This window comes from Heliconius melpomene, chromosome 19 (assembly GCF_056956725.1).
Source record: "Heliconius melpomene rosina isolate 202511_hmr_F chromosome 19, ASM5695672v1, whole genome shotgun sequence".
Lineage (NCBI taxonomy): Eukaryota > Metazoa > Arthropoda > Insecta > Lepidoptera > Nymphalidae > Heliconius > Heliconius melpomene.
In genome coordinates this window covers 3,566,851-3,587,486 of record NC_140407.1, presented here as the reverse complement: position 1 = coordinate 3,587,486, position 20,636 = coordinate 3,566,851, and the positions used below count along the sequence as shown (strand labels likewise).

At 30.4% G+C, this 20,636-nt stretch overlaps 1 protein-coding gene across 1 annotated transcript; it reads right to left on the bottom strand.

The window, feature by feature from the left end:
• Nucleotides 1–9,537: 9,537 nt before the first annotated feature.
• LOC146528373 (uncharacterized) lies at nucleotides 9,538–14,249 on the bottom strand. The gene is made up of 2 exons (XM_085203244.1): nucleotides 13,874–14,249; nucleotides 9,538–10,821 (listed from the first exon to the last, which is right to left on the bottom strand). The coding sequence occupies exons 1-2, from the start codon at nucleotides 14,190–14,192 to the stop codon at nucleotides 9,947–9,949; spliced, it is 1,194 nt and encodes a 397-aa protein (XP_085059370.1). The 5' UTR covers nucleotides 14,193–14,249; the 3' UTR covers nucleotides 9,538–9,946.
• Nucleotides 14,250–20,636: the final 6,387 nt, after the last annotated feature.

Below are 20,636 nucleotides of genomic sequence, written 5' to 3'. Positions count from 1 at the left end.
GTTGTTATTGAAATTGAACAAAACAGTACAGATCGAACGCTCGAAAAAACTCACTGTTCCCGAGATATTTGTAAATATAATATAGCCTTTTTAATAGTCTAATTTTGCGATATCTAGTGGAAAATATACTTCAATGGGTTAAATCAGTAATAAATATAATAATATATAATAACAGTAAAAGATGTTGTCCATTTATGAAATGGATTGACGTAATAGATATCAAGTGGTACAGATAACGTAAGATGAGTAAATTAGTCGTTCAGTATAGATGATGGGACTTGTGGAGATAGTGCCTGAGTGGTGTCAATATGTTTTAACTTCTGTCGTATATGCATCTGTAAAGGTTTTGTGGCATAATTCTAGTTCTAGTATTTATATACGAAAAGTGTAGAACGGAGTGTCTTGACACTAGGTTCTTAAATTTCCTCTCATAGATATAGCGTGAAATTAAAAAAAATATCCATTCTTCAATCGCATATGTATATGTATAGTATGGTGTAGTAGATGCATAGGAAAGATGTCTAAGATGACCTGAAAAATTTAAATGGGTCTCGGCTGTCTTTTCTATTTTACTAAGAATTTTTTATTTTGTGGATGTTGATCATAAAATTACTTCAATATATATAATAGAAGGAAATTCTTTTTTTAGTTTTTAGTCAGTCAAGGTAAAACCATGAAAAAGCCATGGAAAAAGTGTATAATAATGCTAAAATTATTAAAAATAAAATCAAAATTATTAATATTTTACAGGTGATTCTTACTTATAAATTAAAAATATAGAATATTCTAAATTGTACTTACAAAGTCGAACAATTCGTATATAAATAAAATAAATAATATAATAATAAATAAATATATTAAAATAAGAAAAGTTTAAAACATAAATCTTTTCAAATATTTACAATACATCCCCATAAAATGAATGTAACCGATACTATGGGCAAAATTTGACGTTAAATAGCTCTTAAAAGCACAACCGAGACCAAGTGATTGTCGAGACTTGTGGGGAGGCAAATCTGTGTACACAACTATAAAGTCATCCATCACAACGATTCATATAGACTAGGAGCATATTTAATATTTAACCATCTTTAAAGGATAAGAGGTTTTTTTTAGCTTGAATTCACGCTTTTACGGATCCTAGAAGTTTGCATATTCAGTATTGCTATAAGCATGTAGTGTACACTTTTACGCTAGAGACTTGTAGAGATTTCTCTATATGAGATTAATGATAATTATTGCCATATTTTGAAAAGTGTTAATTAAATAACGTAAGATACTTATTCTAGTAAGCTTGCAGTAAGCTTAAAGTAAATATATTTTAACTCCATGTATTAAATACTATATAATATTCAAATATATTCGCCTACAAGTTGTCTATCGATAAATGAAGTTTAAACACTTAAGTTTCTTGTTTAACATTATGAAATTCAGCCTTTTCCTAAAGAATACAAAAAAGAATGGTAGACTCCTAGACTATATCTATCAACTTTGTTGATTTGGCTCCCACTTTATTTTGCAATATAACACTTTAATGTGCTTACTCTCCTTTTATGTCTTTTAAATGCTTATTTTCATAATTTATATATATTTTTAATATTTAATAAATTCTTTAATTGTCAATGTATAAAATGATAGTAGAATCACGTTATATTCTTGTTGCTATTTTGAAATTTGTGGTATTTGTTTAGTCTATAGTGCATTTAATAATTAAACATTACGTAGGTTATAGCTTCTTGCTATATTCCACATGAACCAGGTTAGGCAGAGGGCGCCTAGTAATAAGACACCGCTCTCCACTCTCCGCTGAACTCTGGAGGCATTACGTGTTCAATGGTATAGTGTGAATGCTTGATTTATAAAATAATAAAAAATAAGAAAGTTTAATTATAAAAAGTTGTTTATTTTTTTTATTATTATTTTATACTAGCGGACGCGCGCAGCTTCGCTTGCGTATTTAGGGATGAATTCTAATAACCCATGAAACATGTATTCCATGAAATATTTTTAAGAGTCTAAATTTCCAATTTTATAAAAATCGATGGCGATTTAAGAATTTTTCCATACAAACTTTGAACCCCTATTTTACCCCTTTAGGGTTAAAATTTTTCAAAATCCCTTCTTAGTGGATGTCAGATTACAAAAGTAAACATGTGTCCAAATTCCACGTTTCTACGCACAGCGGTTACGGCTGTGCGTGCGTCTTACCTCAGTCAATGAGGACAAGTCCTTTTATATATATAGATTACTCTCTTTGCATAAAATAATAACATAAATATATTTTTTCTCTTTATACCATATTATTCGCCGATGTCAAAAAGCTTTTTTTAAATAGCTTTAGTTTAAATGGGTATAAAAAGTTTTAAAATGTTTTTTGCTTCTATATCATTGCATTTAACCCCATATGCGTGTTTATTGATCTTAACTTTAGTGTCAGGTTACTTGGTAGAAAAAATATGCGCGACATTGACAAAGCTGTGCTTCTCAAAGTGTTAATATTTAATTGATCTATTAAAAATTTTGGTTTATGAATAACATATAATCTTATAAAGTGTATATAAAAATGTTAATATAGATTTTTTCGTAATAAGGTTAAAGATTACCCATCCCCAAATATCTTTTTTTTTAATTGTTATGTTAATCTATAATATAATAAATTTTATATTTACTTACAAAAGATACCTTAGACTAATAAGAATTTTCGTTCATACTACGTCACTTATCCTCACACCAATAAGTTAGTTTTTTCCTAAATATTTGAATAACAGGAAAGAAAATAAAAATACTATTTTTTCCTTTAATAACCTTAATTTTTAATAACGCAAGAGTCTATTCTGTTCTACTTCCGCCATACACACCCCAATAAATTAATTAGAGCTGTAAACTCTTTAATCCCCAACACGTACATAAACTATTACCATCGTATAGCATCCTCTATATATCTAATTATAATTTAATAAACAATTTTCATCTATAATCTGCCGCCATCATTTTATTAGAAAATTCGGCACACCGTTTACGCGTTACACTAAAAATTAATGTAAACAAACAACTATTTTGGAACTTTTTAAAATATAAATGAGCCTCATTGAGGACGGTGCGTTCAATGAGATTGAAAAAAAAACTATGTAAAAATAGTGTTAATGGACTCACGGAACCATTTTACGAGGTATTACTCGGAGGAAGTGCCTTACAACCTTTTTATCTGGATGTTTTACGACTAAAGAGGTTTTATATCCATAATTACTCGTTTTTAATGTTAGTAAAGGAGAACGGACAATTCGATACAAGTGCATGTGTATGTGTTGAAAATAGTGAATTTAGTTGTTTGAATTTTTTACAACCCTCTGGTTTGTGGAATATTGGCTGAAGCGGTAAAATAGGATAATTAAAATTATATTTGCATAAAATTTAACAACTCAGTAAATGTCTTTTATAAGAATTAACACCTACGTGCTCTTTATTTTAGTGAAAAACAGTTTAATTACTAATAAAAGAAATTGAAAAATAAAACAAGGCAACTTTTTTAGTTGCTATAAAAGAATTAGTAGAGTGTGAAAAAAATTGCATCCTTCTCTGGTTGAAATTATAAGTTTTGATATAAAATAAAAACTGTTAGTGTAAGGCAATGCGAGTTTTTCAATTAATAAAATTATAATAAGGAGTACTTAGAACTAAAAACTATTTATTTTTTATATAATTAAATTAAATACAAAATATTAAGTTTGTTTTAAAAAACTACTTAGTTCTTAACCATTAATTTAAGTATTAATTTAAACATACCAAAGTCATATGAAATAACATGAATATTTCATTCATAATATTTCCGATTGTTACCGTTAAGACCACCAACCTACAAACTGAGACGCCACAGGGCGCTATAAGTGACCATGGGGTGGCCGACGCCGTCTCTCACTACCCGTACTATGTACACTTCCTTTTAGACTTTCACTTCACTTCACTTCACTTCACTTTCTTCAATCGAGAAGCTTGTGAGAATAAGAAAGAAATTAATATCATGTATAATAGCTAATTAATGTGGGATTTTAAAATGAATGTTTAAGTTTTGTTTAACTTAGAAATTACAGTATAAGTTTATGTTCTTCAAAATGCCTATTTTCAATTTTTACTATATTCCAATAGTCGATTTCGACAAGATTGTAAGCGGTGTTTCAAAGTTCTTCACTTCAATTTCTTCAATCGAGAAGCTTGTGAGAATATGAACGAAAAGTAATATCATGTTTAATAGCTAATTAATGTGGAATTTTAAAATTAATGTTTAAGTTTTCTTTAAGTTAGAAATTACAGTATAACTTTTTGTTTTTCAAAACGACTATTTTTATATATTTATATTCCAATAGTCGATTTCGACAAGAATCAATTATAAGCGATATTTCAATTTCGTAGTAGGGGTCAATCACTTGCGTAAATATGGTTTGATTTTTTTCACGTCGCGACTCCTTTTAAGCTGTTTTGCCTATTCGTTAAGTGGCGTGGCGAATTCTGTACTAATTTGTTTTTTCAGATGACTTTTTTTGTACTTTTTTTGTTTAAAGGGGTAAAGTTAAAAGGTTTGCTGATGATGACCAGACTCTATTAGCATGTATAGACGATTTATGGGTTTTAGATATCTTGGCTAGGCACTTCAAATTTGCTCAATTGAAAGGAGGCTTCAGAGAGTTGCAAATATTTATTTATATTAGTCTAGTGGGAAAGTATTGATAGTAAATTGGTATTCATTATTTTTGTATAATAAATATTATAATTTGCGAGAAATGTAAAGATTTTTAATGGGCAAGGAGTTATCGTTTTCGAAGATTTAATTATCTTTTCCCAGTGGCATAGCTCTAAGCTAGAAATTTACAATTATGTTCTATTCCCACTGAAAGGTCTTCTTTTTTTATTTTGGCTTATAAAAACAAAATAAAAAAAGTCCTCGGAGTTGGAACAGGACCCATATACCTACCTACCGTATGATTTTATATCTTCACGCTGTATCCCGCATGTAGCAGGGTAGCTATCTACCCTAGGAAACCTAGTGTCGTGACACTCCTCCCACTTTTTGTCCCTCACCGTATCTACTTTCCGCCTAATTTTCGAGACATTGGCAGAATTCAACTTGGTCTTGTCATCAAAACGAAGAAATAAAAACAATTGATGGCGCCAAATGATTACAAATAAAGAGAACACTCAATTAACAAAACCAAGAAAAAAAAATCGATTAGCATATTAATAATGAACACATTTGCAGTACATTAAAAATCGATGTGAACTGAGATATTAGTAACAAATGTGCATCGTAAAGTGAATGATGGGAAGCGCCATCACGACTTGCGAGAGTAATCTAGACCGTTGCAATTTGTATTATTAGCATATACAGTTGATGTATTGTTGTGGGGGGTTTTATTTTTTTATGTTAGACATGTTTAGGCTTTATTTCTAAGCACAGCTAACACAGATTATACATATTAAAAGCTCTACTATTGCTATTAAAATTAAATAATAAATTGTTTAATTAAATAACTTATTTTTTAATTACTTTTATATACCTAAATTAAATTAATAGAATATTGATATTCCATACTTGTTTTTTAATAACATTGTATACTGTCAAGTTATGATAGTTATCGACGTTTTTCTAACTAAGACTTAAAAAAATTGTAACGTTATTAAAACTAAAGGTGTTTTATGTAAAATAGACAAAAATTGTCAGATAAAAATAAGCTAGTTTTATTAAATAAATTAAGCTTTAGTTCCTGATTGAACCCATAACTCTATAGTGAGCTCAGCCAGGATAATTACAAAATTATTAAAAATATATTATTATAACATTATTTCGAATATATGTAGTACAATTTTTTATTTAGTTACCTATAAATGAGCATCTTACTAACTACTAACAGTAATTATTAACTAAATTAGTATTGTATTTAAACTAAGCACGAATGAGACAGTTAAACGCTGTTAACCCATCCCGTAGTGATGCGTATTTGTTTACCTGACGACATTTCCGGCGCACGTGCTTGTAACTTGATGCATTGGGTGCTAATGCAGTACTGGCGGTGAAGGGTTTTGTGGTTTGGTATATCGATATTGTATTGTAAAGATTTATTTGATATAATTAAGACTTTTTAAAATATTGTATTGTTTTTATTAGACATAATATGTATAAATGCATTATAATTGTAGTTTATAAAAATCAAAAAAATACCTCTAGCCAAGTTGTAGAATAAGATGGGTGCGAAAAGAAAGAGAAAGAAGAAAATAGGAGATAAAATACAAAAGAAGAGCAAGCATCATTAAAAATTATCAAGTCATCTTCTTTTTCTATCTTCTTATAACCTTAATAGAACATTTAAATAAAATCTCTAATTTCAAGAAAGTACATACTAGGTATGAACAATTTTCATGACTGTCGTATAAAGTGTGTTACCTATGTCTATTAAATAAAGATATAGATAAAGATATAGATAAAGATATAATATTTAGACAGTGCATAAAACCGTAAAATTCTGATGTAAATTTAATGGAAAATTAAGTACATTTAATTGAAAATGTAATTTTTAAAGTTTTAATTAATTTATATATATGCATCTATTTAAAAAAACATATTAAAAGCGAAACAAATTATTTACTACATAAAACAAATATATCGATATAAAACCATCGATATTCATTACCGTCCAACCCTAACAGCGAGAGGATGAGCGGTAATGCAGTTAACTGTTGACTGTAATGGGCCGATATCTGTAATTGTCGACTAATTCCTCCTCACGCGAGGAAGTCAACTTTGGTTACGTACTTTGATGACTGATTTCAATTATGTAATAGAGATTTGTTAATACGATTACTGAAAGTATTTTATTTAAATTAAAATGTTTTTTTTATTAAAATATATTATAATCACATTATTTGCATTTTGTACTAATTGTAGATGAGTTAAAATATATAAAAGTCAAGACTTAATAAAAAGAAAATACATAAAAAATATGTCATAATCTTTCTCAAATCATTAATACAGAATCATTATTACTTTTCTTTCTTCTCGCTGTACCCCGTACATAGCAGAGTAGGCAGAAGGAACCAGAGAACCACTCTATTCCCCAATAACACTTCCGTTCCAAACTTCATTCAAGTTTAGTCCCATAGACAAAAAATGAGCACAATCAAACAAAATAAAAATATAATTCAATAGAAAATGTTCCACCATAAAATATTAAAAGAAAATATAGCATTTTGAAGTAAAAGAGCAATTTGCAGTTGACACGCGTCCGCGTCGAGTGCAGGCGAAGCGTCACTCGGTCGGGTCTTAGGAAATTCTTCGCGCGGAAACGGCGCTCGACATTTTCATAATGTCGCCTTACGACGTATTCATATGATAATCAGCGAGAACACCGCTATTTTATATGGATGTCACTTTAATATATATTTTTTTCTTCTCGGCGTTGAGTTATACCACTCAACACGCAATGCCTCCAGAATTCGGCAGAAATTAGGAAACGGATTGTCTTAACACTAGGTTCCATCTGCCTACCCCCCTGTGTGCGGGATACAGTGTGAAGCTGATTTAATTTAATTTATTTTGTATTTTCTCAGTAACTTAAAAACATGTTATTATTGATTTTTATCTTAATTTCATTCGTAATCTTCGTTTAGTTTCATTCTTTAATCCTTAGAGACATTGAATAGCGGAATTGAACCCTGTATCATTACTTGATAATATATATCTACAGATTGGATAAATTAATATTAGTAAATTATTCAAATCCATTAAAAAAAGTCACCGATAACGGTATATAAGGTATTTTTTCAAAATCATTTTTAATATACAGGGTGGAATTGTCAGCGCCACTTTAAATGAAACCACAGTTTTAACTACTCTATAAAAGCCTAATATAATTCGGAAAAAAAATTATTCTCAAAAATGAAAAAGTTTTTTTTTCAAACAAAATAAATAATAAAATTATCGTTTTAAAATAAAACGCCATTTGTAAAGTATAACATAGGCACGCACACACTTACCTGTCAAAGCGGCAACGTCGCATACGTATGTGTGCGTGACACGAAATACAGGTATGGATAAAAATCGTGAAATGTAAAAAAAATCCTACTTCCAAACCGTTGAGGTACCTTGATTATTTTTTTTTATTCTGGGTTTGAAATATTTTACCCTATATGCAGTTTCAGTAAAAGAAGCGCTGCCTCTTCCACCCCCTGTATAAGTATATTGAGTTATTAAAATAAATATTATTTTTCATCTATATGATGTGACATTGTGATTTTTTTATTTTCGATATGGATGTAATTTTGAAAAAAAAGTAATTCCTGCTATAAAAGCTGCTTCCACAGTCGCCAACAGCCCGCACATGCAATTTGCAAGGCGGTGATTTCGCGAGCATTCTTCACTTTCCCGGACCGAGGTCGCAAATTACTGATCGACTCTTACGTCTCTGAGGGTGCAAAGTTTAATTTATTTAAAAAGCACCAACTTCTTATTCGAGTTCTTAGATTTGTGTCCAATTTTATGAAAATACAGTTAAAGTTTATTTGAATTACATATAAACTTTTTAAAAGATTTTAAGATTAAAAGTAAAAGACATTTTTATAACGGCGTATCTTAACACTAGGTTCCCTCTTCCTATCCTGCTACATGCGGGATACCTATAGCGTGAAGCGAAAAATAACATGTTTATATTGTTTGTATCCAATAAACAATATTAAAATTATTGTTTTACCTACAACGTTTACTTCGGAGACGTCGAATTCTAAAAATATTTATCTTAATTATTAAATTACAATATGTTTATACCTTGAAGAAAGACATTTTTCCTTATGTGAATATTATAAATGATAATCAATTATCCCCATAGTATCCCGCATGAAGCAGAGTAGGCGACACTTCCATTGCCTCCTTTCCGCCGAATTCTGGAGGCATTGCGTGTTAAGTGGCGGAACTTAACGCCGCGCTTTGCCTCGATACCACAGCGAAGAAATGGAAATATCAAATATTTCATTTCCCAGAGTAGGCATCGAACCCACACCTTGTCCTGTTTGGACTGGCTTCTGGCTTGTCCACTCGGTATATAATTGTACGGTAGGTCCCTATTAATGTTTCAGTGACAAAAATGTATTAATTACTCTACTATTAGACCATGCTATAGGTAAATAGTAGGAGGTATTATGGATATCGTGCGTCAGTTAACGTACACAAATTAACACTCATTTTTTATATATTTATTTATTAAATTTATTTATTAAATTTTCAATAGTTTACTTCTTTTTTTTTATTATCTTCACTTTGAATTAATTAAAACATTACTCTCTACCTACCTTTTGTGTTGTAAGTTTAAGTTTGTGAACACAGATAAAGGTAAAACCTTTATCTGTGTCGAACTTTTTTTTTTAATTATAGAATGAAATTGTACACAGCAAATATTGAATTTATAGGGAAGTTGAAAGTGGACTCAATTAGAATTTGATGAATAATATTATAAAGAAAACGAAAGTCACTAAAATGAAACAAAGAAATATCAACGGTATTGCACCTTTATTAAACTTCGAATTTTTTTTGTACTATTTACAAACGTGCCAACTACAAACATCTTAGAACAACGAAACATATTTACACACTAAAATTAATATTAAAATTAACAATTAATAAACGATTGGTAAAACTTGAAATATCTTTGGTTTATTTGATCTTTGGTAACGTACAGCTTTGGTTTTATTCAAACTTAAATTGAATTTCACTGAGAAAAACACTTTTTTATATAAGAAATTGTCGCTTTCGGCTTTGAATTCAAAATTGTCTTAAAAAGAAGTTTCTAAAACATTTTTTTATCTACACATCTACAAATCCCTAGCCCCCCACACTTATTTATCCAATTCACAACATTTTCTACTTCATTTATTTAATTTTTGTCGATTTTTTATTCATATTCGTTCCTTAATTTTCTATTTCAATATTGCTAGCCATACTTTCATTACTGTTTTCGTTTATATCGATATGCTTTGGTTTATCTGATTTGTCCTTCTTTATAGAGCTTTCACCGATTTCTCTAACATTTTCACTACTTTCTCCATGACTTCTATCTACTTCACACGGTACTGGTACTCCGAAGGTATGACCAGGATAATACATATACGGTAGGGGTATATTAGGGTAATTTACCCCTAAATGAGGTCCATATAAACTTTGCAACATAGCTTGGTTATACGATTCTTGTAACAGCGTCTTATATTCAGGATTCTTGGCAAAATCCACCCCATATACACCAGCAAAATGTTTCAGAATCGGAGATCCTTCCAGAATGTTCGGTGCAAAAGGATTCATTGTTTTACCCATGGCCTGATACTTGAAATCTGGAAGACTAGGTCCATTATTATTCACTAAAACTTTCACCGCGACTTTCCTCGCATTCGCCGCAGCAGCCGCCAACATACCACTTTCTTGCATTTGCAGCTGCTTCCGTTTAGTTTTATAGCGACGATTTTGGAACCATATTTTCACCTGAGTTTCTGTTAATTTTAAACTGACAGCTAAATCAGCTCGTTCGGGACCTGAAAGGTATCTTTGTTGGCTGAAACGTCTTTCCAGCTCGTATACTTGTGCGTGTGAGAAGGCAGCCCTCGATCTCTTCTTTCTACCATTAGTCTGTGAGTATTCTATGGGTGTGTAGTTCATAGTTCGGTCTGGGGGTGGGGTTGCGCATTTTCTGTCGTAATGCAAGTTAAAAGGTTTATAGCTTAATTCTGAGTTCGGAGAGGAGTTGCTTCGTCGTACTGGTGAACCGGTGTTTGATGATCGCGAGTCGTAGTCATCTGTAACAAATTTATATGATTATTATGAATGTCGGTTTTTATTAGGGTCGTTTTTCTCTTTCCACTACATAATAATTCTGAACAATAGTAAAAGGAGAACGTAGTGACTTATATATAGCTTAGTTCTTAAAATACTTAAATAATGTTCTAAATATATATGGATGTTATTATAAATACAACACAGTAGGTTTAATTTTTTCTATGTGATGTACTAAAATAAAATTGTAAATATGTAGTAGGTAGGCAGAGTGCCCTTTGTTTATTGAGTGGCGGAATGCAACGCCGAGCTTTTGCCTCGACAACAGAGCGAAGAAATTAAAAAAAAAAAAAAAAAATATCGTTTCTTAGGGTGGGAATGGAACCCACAACCTTTGACGTTTACAGTTATACGCTTGTACTGCGCCATGACCGGCCTCAAGTTATGATATACTAAAATAAAATGGTAATTAAAACTGCGTTGTTTTTATAAGAATGCTTGTTAAAAAATAAAAATATATTTAAAAGAAAACCTTTGAAGTCGGAAGTTTATTAATTATAAACTCTCAAAATATTCAGAGCCCACTGCGCTATTTTAATTACATTTTCTTTAGCAATATAAAATATTACACATACAAACATGTTTACATCACAAAAGAGCCTTTACAAGTTGTTAAAAAAGTATAATAACTTTTTTATTCCAAGACGCACAGGTTGAAATCCCGCTATGGTAATTCCTTTATAAGTTTACTAAAAAGTATTGTTTTCGCTAAATGCCATGGGAATCAGTCTTAATGGGAAGTGAATGGCTTTCACTAGGTTCCCAGGTTCCCTGTACCTACTCTACTATGTGCGGAGGCGTAAAGCTAAAAAAACGTATTACCATCATATTAATTTGAATATATAACGCGTCACGCCATCCGTCTATAAAGGAGCTTCCACAATGGATCCATTACGCAAATTGTCGCCGATCATTAGGATAAGTTGAATACATCTAACAGTATTTTTGCGTGATGTTAGCCTTTTGTTGGAAATTAGATTACTGTATTATTTTACAAAAGATTACAAAGGAATTTCAAATTTATGTGAAATTTATAGATAATGGAATGGTTTAATTTCATATTGAAAATATATTGAAAATGTCATAACGCTATTGATAATTTTGATGAATTCTATTTTGAAGAAAAAAAAAATATTATGAACGATTATTAAATTTAAAAAATATTGATTTTTCTTATAAAACATGTTATTGTTATATAATTATTATCACTTCACAAACTTTGTATCATGTAAGTACGTAAAAAGCTCATTATTGTCAAACAAATATGTTTATCTTCTCCAGTCCGTCAGTTTTATAATAAAACTTTAATAAATTAATTTTAAAAAATACACCACTATAGTACCTACCTACTAAATGGAATTTTAAATACTCTTTATGAAAAAGTGCGACAAAATAATCTTGTAAGGAAAGCTAAATAATGATTATCATTATTATTTTAAGTAAGCAAACGGAAATAACCTATATTAAAATTAACTTAATTTTTTAAATAAAAAATCCACCATTTATACAAAATAAATAATTCAAATATACCATTCTACGATAGTAAAAATCAATATTTAAACAATGGCCATAATAAAATCCAAAGTTAATTCATCCATACAGGCACGTGGCCTCTAATTACTTGATTGAACTGAAGCTAGGGTCTAGAGCTTTAAGCGTCACTTAATGTAATGAGGGATGAGCGCGTGACGTCGCGGGGTGACACCGATGTAGTGTTACTTATCTTTTGTTGGTCTAAATGTGGAATGGCCTTTTGTATTAGAATGAGCTTTTTTTTATTAATGTTTAGTGGTTATAAATAGGTATTAATTTGATGTACTGCTATTTGTCAATAAAAAATGTATTTTGATTTAAAATTTTGATATTTTGACTCCACCTTTTAAATATAAAAAGATTGATTAGGTGCAGGAAAATATTTTGAAAAAATATCACACATTCTTTTCTAAACACCTATATAGATACTATTTTTGACCTTTGACGCTTCTTCTTTATGTTACAGAGAAGATAGACCTTTTAGAAATATCTATTATCATTTCCTTGAATTGATAACGAAATTCCTTTCCGACCATAGTATTAAAAACTACCCCAAAAAGCCATAATGGCGTCATAATTGAATTGAAATTCATCCCTAAAGAAGGCATTAAAACACATTTAGTTGATAATTTAAAGGCCGCGTACAGGAAATTAAGTAAAATATTTAATATTATAATTTCTTCGCTTTAGTAACTAGGGCAATGCGCGGCGTTGAGTTTCGCAAATCAACACGCAATTACGAGCACTACCTACTAGTCTGAAAGTTTGAACATAATAATAAAATTATATTCTTAATTTGTACCCACTAATATAAATATTGTATATTAGTTAGAATTAAATAAATACTGAGGTAAAGCTTCTTAAGATTTTGTTAGGTATAGGTAGTAGGTACACGGTGATGAATCCAAATTTCATAAGTCGAAATTTTACTTAGGTATAATAAATAACCAATCTCTTTCCGGTTACATTGCGAAACGCATGAAAGAGTGATAATAAAATGAATATGCCAACTCTATCAAAATATGTTTAGAGTGTATTTTAAATATTGAAACATACTAAATTATAATTATTTAAACAACACCTACATACAGTTGGTTTATTTGATAAATGAACAAATAAATAGCTGCAATTAAAATAAAAAAATAATTTATAGCATGACTTTAAAAATAAAATCTCTACCATTATCCATTTTTACGAAAAAGTGCTAGTAGTAGCGGGTATTCAACAGTCAAAATGAATTAAAATATAGGATAGCAAGAAATAAACAGATATAGAGCACCTTTGCCTATTTCATATAGACTCAGTAAGAACATTTAAAATTTAACATAATAAAATTAATAATATGTATACGTATAATTAAAAATACAATAAAATAATGTAAGGCAATAACTCTACCACAATGAAGATATTTTTTTTGAATAATGGTAATACAAAAAAAATACAATATCATATGTTCGTAATAATTATACAATTAAAGCTTACCCGACAATTCTGTGACTGGAAAATTGTTTTTCCTGGACATATCCAAAGCACCGTCGTCCGAATAATCACGAAAATTACAATCGTCGTAATATTTCATACTTTTATCCAAAACCTCCTTCTTGTAGCCATCTTGCGTTGGTTTATTCAAAAAGTTAATTTTCCCGCCGAATTCCGGGAACATTCCATTTTCAAAACACTTCGATTCGTTTTCTTTTGTCAATATGTCGTTTATTGAGAACGGTGTTGTTAAATTCAGCGATGTTTTCTCACAGTCTTGTAAGCTGAGGGAATCTTTAAATTTATTTAATTTCGACTCCATTTTAGCGTTAGACACATTAAATTTTAAAAAGTTCCACAACGCGTTCAGACCGCAAAGCGATCCTCAAACGAATAAAGTTTAGGTGATGGATTACCCGCCTGCTTAACGAGAGAGCTTTAGAAAGGGACGGAGTTAGCATGCTTTTTATATTGAAACATAAGGTGATAGACAGAGACAGCAATATTTCGGGGCGGTCGTTTTTTTAAAATATTTTAAGTAGCGTAAGTAGTGGGGATCGTTGAGTTTTTCTTAAAGATGTTTACGTGAAATACATTTGATCGGTTTGGTCTTTAACATAATATGGTGATGTTGTGAAATGGTTGTTGGACATTTATTTATAAAAACATAATTTATTATTAATATTTTTTATAACAGTTCAAATATGAGTATAATATAATGTTGAAAAGAATTCAAAGAAAGAATTCTAAAATCAACTTTGCTATTATTTCGTAAAGTTTTAAATTAATTAATTAAAATAATTAGATTAAATTAGTAGATAGAACAGCGAATAAGTAGAACTGAGTTATATTATACTCATATTTGAAGTTGACATATTTATTATGTAAAATAAATACCTGTAATTGATATATTTCAAGGTTCAATTTTTTTTTAATATTTTTTTTATAGAACGCCGTGCAGCCATAATGTTAAGTAATTTGTCTTGTCGCTGCCTTGATATAGAACACAGTGATTTACAACTAAGTTTTATCTGTTTTACTTATTTGTTGAAGCTGTCGTGGCGCAGGGCCACGCAGCCCACTTGTGGGGTTCGATTTCCAGGGAGAATAAATTATTATTTTAATTTTTTCGCCCTGACACCAAGGCAAAAGCCCAAAGAATGGACTGGAATTAAAAACGCTGTAGATTTAATTCATTTGGCTAGGAACAGGACCAAGTATGCGAAGTTGACTGCCAACCTTCACTAGTTGGAGAGGCACTTTAAGAAGAAGAAGAAAAGCCCTTCGTTGAAATCTGCCTCTTAACACGCAATGCCTCGAAAAAATCGGTGGTAGATCGAGGTTGGAATGTCTTAACACTTTGCCTACGTTGCTATATTCGGGATTATTGTGTCTGTATATTTTTTCTATTTATATAGAATTTTAGAGATTGCTAAAAACTAGATAATTGAATTTAAAATTATGTTTTTTATGTTATTATAATCGAAAAAAAATCCGATACTAAAGCAACGTACCAATTCTCAACAATACCTATATCGTACCGGCACGTAGGAAGCATCTAACTTCGGGCGTCCTCCGTTAACACGTTGCGTTACCGTAAGTACTTGACAAGTGTCTATCTATCTCGCTCTAACATACAATAAAGAGCCTTAGCCCTTTATTTGCTGTCCCTTTTCATCGTTAGTTAGCCATTTAAATAGACCAATCAGGTGCATTTAGGGTACGCGGTCGGCCAATAAAAATTTCAGTAAATGGAAATGTCACAATAAATTTTCTTTTTAATACTTCAACGGGATAAAGATTTCGTTGTAACGGAACTTTTTGAGGATGTTTTTATTTATTTTTTTGGTTTTCATTAGAATTTGTAATAAGTAATTATTTTACAGGGCAGCAGGGTAGAGGGCATTTAGTGTTAAGACACTCCGCTCCCCACTTTTCGCCGAATTTTCCAGACATTGCATTTTGAGTGACATGGCTGAGAGGCGCTCTGCCTTATTTACCATTAAATAAAAATAATTCATTACTCCGAGTGAAAATTGAACCTGCAACTGCTGTACCACGATTCCCTCAAATTAATTATAAGTGAATAAACAATAAAATAATCATACCTAAGTAAAAATTAATGTTGATGTGTACCTAATAAGTACATGCGGGTTCATAACTCGTATTTTTTATTTTTGATTACATGGTATAAAAAATTCAAAGGTGAGGTGTAAACAGAAGGAGCCTAGTGTTAAGACACTCCGCTCTCCACTTTCCGCCGTATTCTAGCGTGGCGTTAAGTAGCTAAACTCAACGCCGCACCATATTTATATATTGATAATGTTCAATATCTTTAGATAATTTAAACTATGAAAAGTCACATTTTCAAAAATCTTGTTGTATTCTGATAAATTGAGACGAAAAAAAAATCGAATGTCGAAACCTAGCGTCGTTACCTACCTTAAAACATTTGGTTACACCGTTCATCTACCTACGTATTAAGTAATTAATTATTTTTCAGAGGGAACCTGGGGACCTAGTGTTAAGAGATTCCGTTCCCATTAAGACACTTTCGTTTCCCATATTCCGCCGAATCTTGGAAACATTGCGTGCTTAGCAGCGGTTTTGTAAGACGAGTTAATGTGATTACAATTTTTCTGAAACTAGGTATAGCACTAAGTTATCTGTGCCTATACCTACTGATTTACCTAAAATATCTATAACAGACCTAAAGCTAAATAAAATATCTATTCTCTTTTTCTAACTGTCTATCTGAAAAACAGGTTAACATACCGGCGGAAAGCGGAAATTAATATAAAGGTTTTTTAATATAGCTAGGAAATCAAATCGTTCTAAAAAATTATATAAGCACATTTGCGTATGCTTTTCTAGTTATTATATATACCTAGATTTTAATTAATTATAATTTCTCACCTTCTCCAACCTGCCACGATGCCACGATGAATTCAGTTATCATAACAAACTTTATAAATTGAAGTTAATTTTATTTCTTAGTTTAACACAGTTGACCCAGTCGTGACGCGAGAGGCAATGTTTAATATTTTCTTTGTTGTGGTGTCGAGACAAAGCGCGGCGTTGAGTTCCGTCACTCAACTCTACGTTCAAACCATTATAAGTTTCTTTCATAACTATAAGAATATAATATACCAAACATTTTTAAAGAATTATTAATTCCAATTAAATATTTAATTAATTTATAATTACCATTAAATAGGTATGTGTATTAAGGTTAAATCCCACTACTTAGTCTAATTATAATTACGAGTGTCCGCAATACAAAGAGCTTTATGTGCGTTTTATATTACGTTTAGATGTTCGTCCGAGATGAGTGGCTATCTGATGCCGGCAAGTGTTTTACTATAGACCTTAGATAATGATAGATATGATAAGAAATAAGATGATAATATTAATAGTATGGTATTGATTTATTATTGAAATTGTATCCAGTTTCTAAATAATAAAGTTTCTAAATAAGTAAATGGTGTCCAGTTGCGCCATTCAACACGAAATGTCTTAAGTGCAAAACGGAGAACAAACAAAGTCGAAAAATGATAACATCAGTTTGAGGCTTTTTTTACATCAGTCGCAATTCTTGTCGATAATGTCGTCAGTATCCAGTAAAAACTGTCAGTAAAAGTGTTACCTTAAAATCAAAATGTGCATATTTAAAAAAAATCTTTTAAAGATATTTTAAACCAGCTAACCGTTGACAAGAAACCAACAAGAAATCTTGTAATAAGTATGTAAAATAATTACTTAAAAAACATCTCTAAATCAAGATAAGCACCTACTACCTACCAATACCGAAGTAAAATGATCATATTTTTTGCACAATGCCCTTTCTCTCACGGCAGGCTTATAGGCAGAAAGAACTTAATTAAGTCACTGAGTCTCCTATCATTGTCATTTATAGTAGGTACTCTCTGTGACGTTGTCACGCTGCTCTTTAATAGTTTTTGGTTGATTTTGTAATAAAGCAGGTTGAAAATATATAAAAATATGCCATGTCTATTATAATTTTATAGCCTATGCATTTTGTAAGTGTTAGCCGAGTGGTCGTAAGCGGAGTGTTTGCGGTCGCCGCTCTGCCTCGTATCGGTATCGATTTCGTTTTATTGATTTCTATTAATTATGTTCATATATAGGTTATTTTTATCTGTAATCGATGGGAAATTTTCGCATGCGTTTATAGAATTTTCTCTCTAAATTCATTCCATTACTTGTCAAATTAATAATTTAACATTTAAAATTCATCCTTTTACGCACTAAATTTGCCATTTTAAACTTCAACTTCTTACTTTTTAACCTTAAATTCGCATTTTGACATGGTAGCGAAACTCAATTCCGCACTCTAGCTCGACTTCAGAAGAAATGAAAATATTAAATATTTCATTTCTTCGAGTGGAAATCGAACCCGCAACCTGTCGCGCATACAGTCACACAGTTGTGCCCATTCAACGCGAATAATAATGGGTATAATCATTTCTCGACGTGTAAATTAGGTGTAGTATACTTACATTACAAATTCAAATTATAAACCTATTAACTGAATCTTTGATCTACACTTAAATTCGTGTCTTCGTACATCAATCGTCTTCTGGAAACAATTTTCGATTATAAAGGATGATTATTAAAAATTTTAAAAAAAGCATTTTATATCGATTATTAGCGAATGATTACGAATATCAAAGAGTGTTCAACAAAGAGGTTTTAATTTTAATCGATCTGTTTGTTTGAACAACAAAGTACAATACTCTGTTATTGTGTTTTAATAAGCTTATTAGTCATCTGGGATAAAAATATGTACAATTCGTTTTTATTTTGTCATATTGTGGAAATACGATTTTTATAAAGTTTCAAGTTAATACTTATTTGTTTTTCATAAAAGTAAAATATTCAAAATTTTTAAAATAAAATATTAAAATATTTTTCGCAACGCCATCTGTTGTGTGAATTTAAGTTTGTTATATTATTTTACAGTAGATGGCGTTTGGATCAGTAGTTTAGCTACTTAGCATTAGATGTCGCTCTAAGATAAAATGATTAAAAACAGTATAAATATTTTTCTTAATTAAGTAATTTTAACATCAGTCAAGTAATAAAATGTTTTTTTTTTATTAAATATATTTGTAAAAACATCTTTAAAAAAGAAATATTGATACATATTTGATATTTTTGTGCTACCGACCAACAGATGGCGTAAATTAAAAAATCACTAGATTAAGGTTATAATGTTAGTCCAGAGTCCAGTCTTGAGAGGTTGATTGGATGGATGATTTCTTCATCATATACGTAATTGCCAAAGGCATTTCTAAAGGTATTTTATAAAATAGAAGAACCTGAAATTTAATAAGAATTTATGTAATTGAATTCAAGGTTAGTTACAGCTGAAACAAATTAAATATAAAACTATTTGTGATTATTCTAATCAAGATTTTATTTATCTTTATTTTATTTTTCTCTATTTGGACAGAACACACACATGGCGCGTGTCAATACCTCAAATTGCGCGGATAGTAGACACCGGCGTGTTTAAATTTAAACTGTAGGTTCCATTACCTATAATAAGGCGTAAATGTAAAAAGAAAAACATTTAGAGCATGCATAAGAAAATAAATTGCGTTTTATCTCCACTCTATGTCAATCAATGAAAAAAATACATTTAAAATCACAAACTTTACATAGAAAATATATATAATAAAATAACCAATAAAATCCACATGAATCTATCTATTCAAAAAAAAATTGAATCAACATACTAAAAAGTAATATTAGAATCAACAAAACAAATAAGATGCATCGATTAACTCCCTTGACTGGCCCGACACTAACCATGCGCCGCGTAACCGATACGATACGCATACGGTAATACGCGTTTTGTACTGATTTCATATATTGGGGTGACTTGGCTTGGATTTCTTGGGCTTACTATTTTTTTATTTATTATTTTCAATTTTAAATTGTGTTAGTAAAACTAAAAATATCACTACCTCATTGTAGTTATATTGCTTGTAAGTGCTTGTAGCACTAAACTTTAACTTAAACTACGAATCCGATTTTCGTAAAACGAGGAAAAAGTGTTTCGATTATCAAAAACCGCACTCAAATCTGTTCATTCAGCGCTACAGACAGACAACCTTTTGCGTTGGGGTCCAAAAAGTATCAATTTTACACTGTCTCTCGCATTGCAAAGTAAGCAAAGAGAACTTAGTGAAAAATACTCCATTCTCCACTTATAATGCAGTAGTACTCTAGTTTTACCTGCTGCTTGGTCTAAAAAATAAAACACACTAAGACAGAAATAACTAAGAGTGATGGTGGTGGTGGGTATTTTACTAAACTAAGGAAGAAAATAATTTCCTAAACAAAAATAATTTTAACTTTAATTAATTATTTGTTCGCTACAAAGCTTCTACCATTTAATACTGATAAAATGATAGTCTTTAAAATGATAATTATTAGATAATATGAAAATAATATAATGCATTTATAAAAATAATTAGGTACTTAATAAGTTATTTCTTTTCCAGTTCCTTACAATAATTGAGATGTTGATATTTAATATAAACATTTTTAATATTTCCATCGTCTGTCGGCTCGTGACGGCTTTGTGACGTCATTCCTCTAAATAAATACGTCATGTAAATCGTCGGCCACTTGAAATGCCTTGTCGGTACGAAAATGTGTATAGATGAAGAACTTTCGTTCGCCACTTTACGCTTACGCTTTACTTGTACGCAAAGTTTTAATATAAAAGACAAAA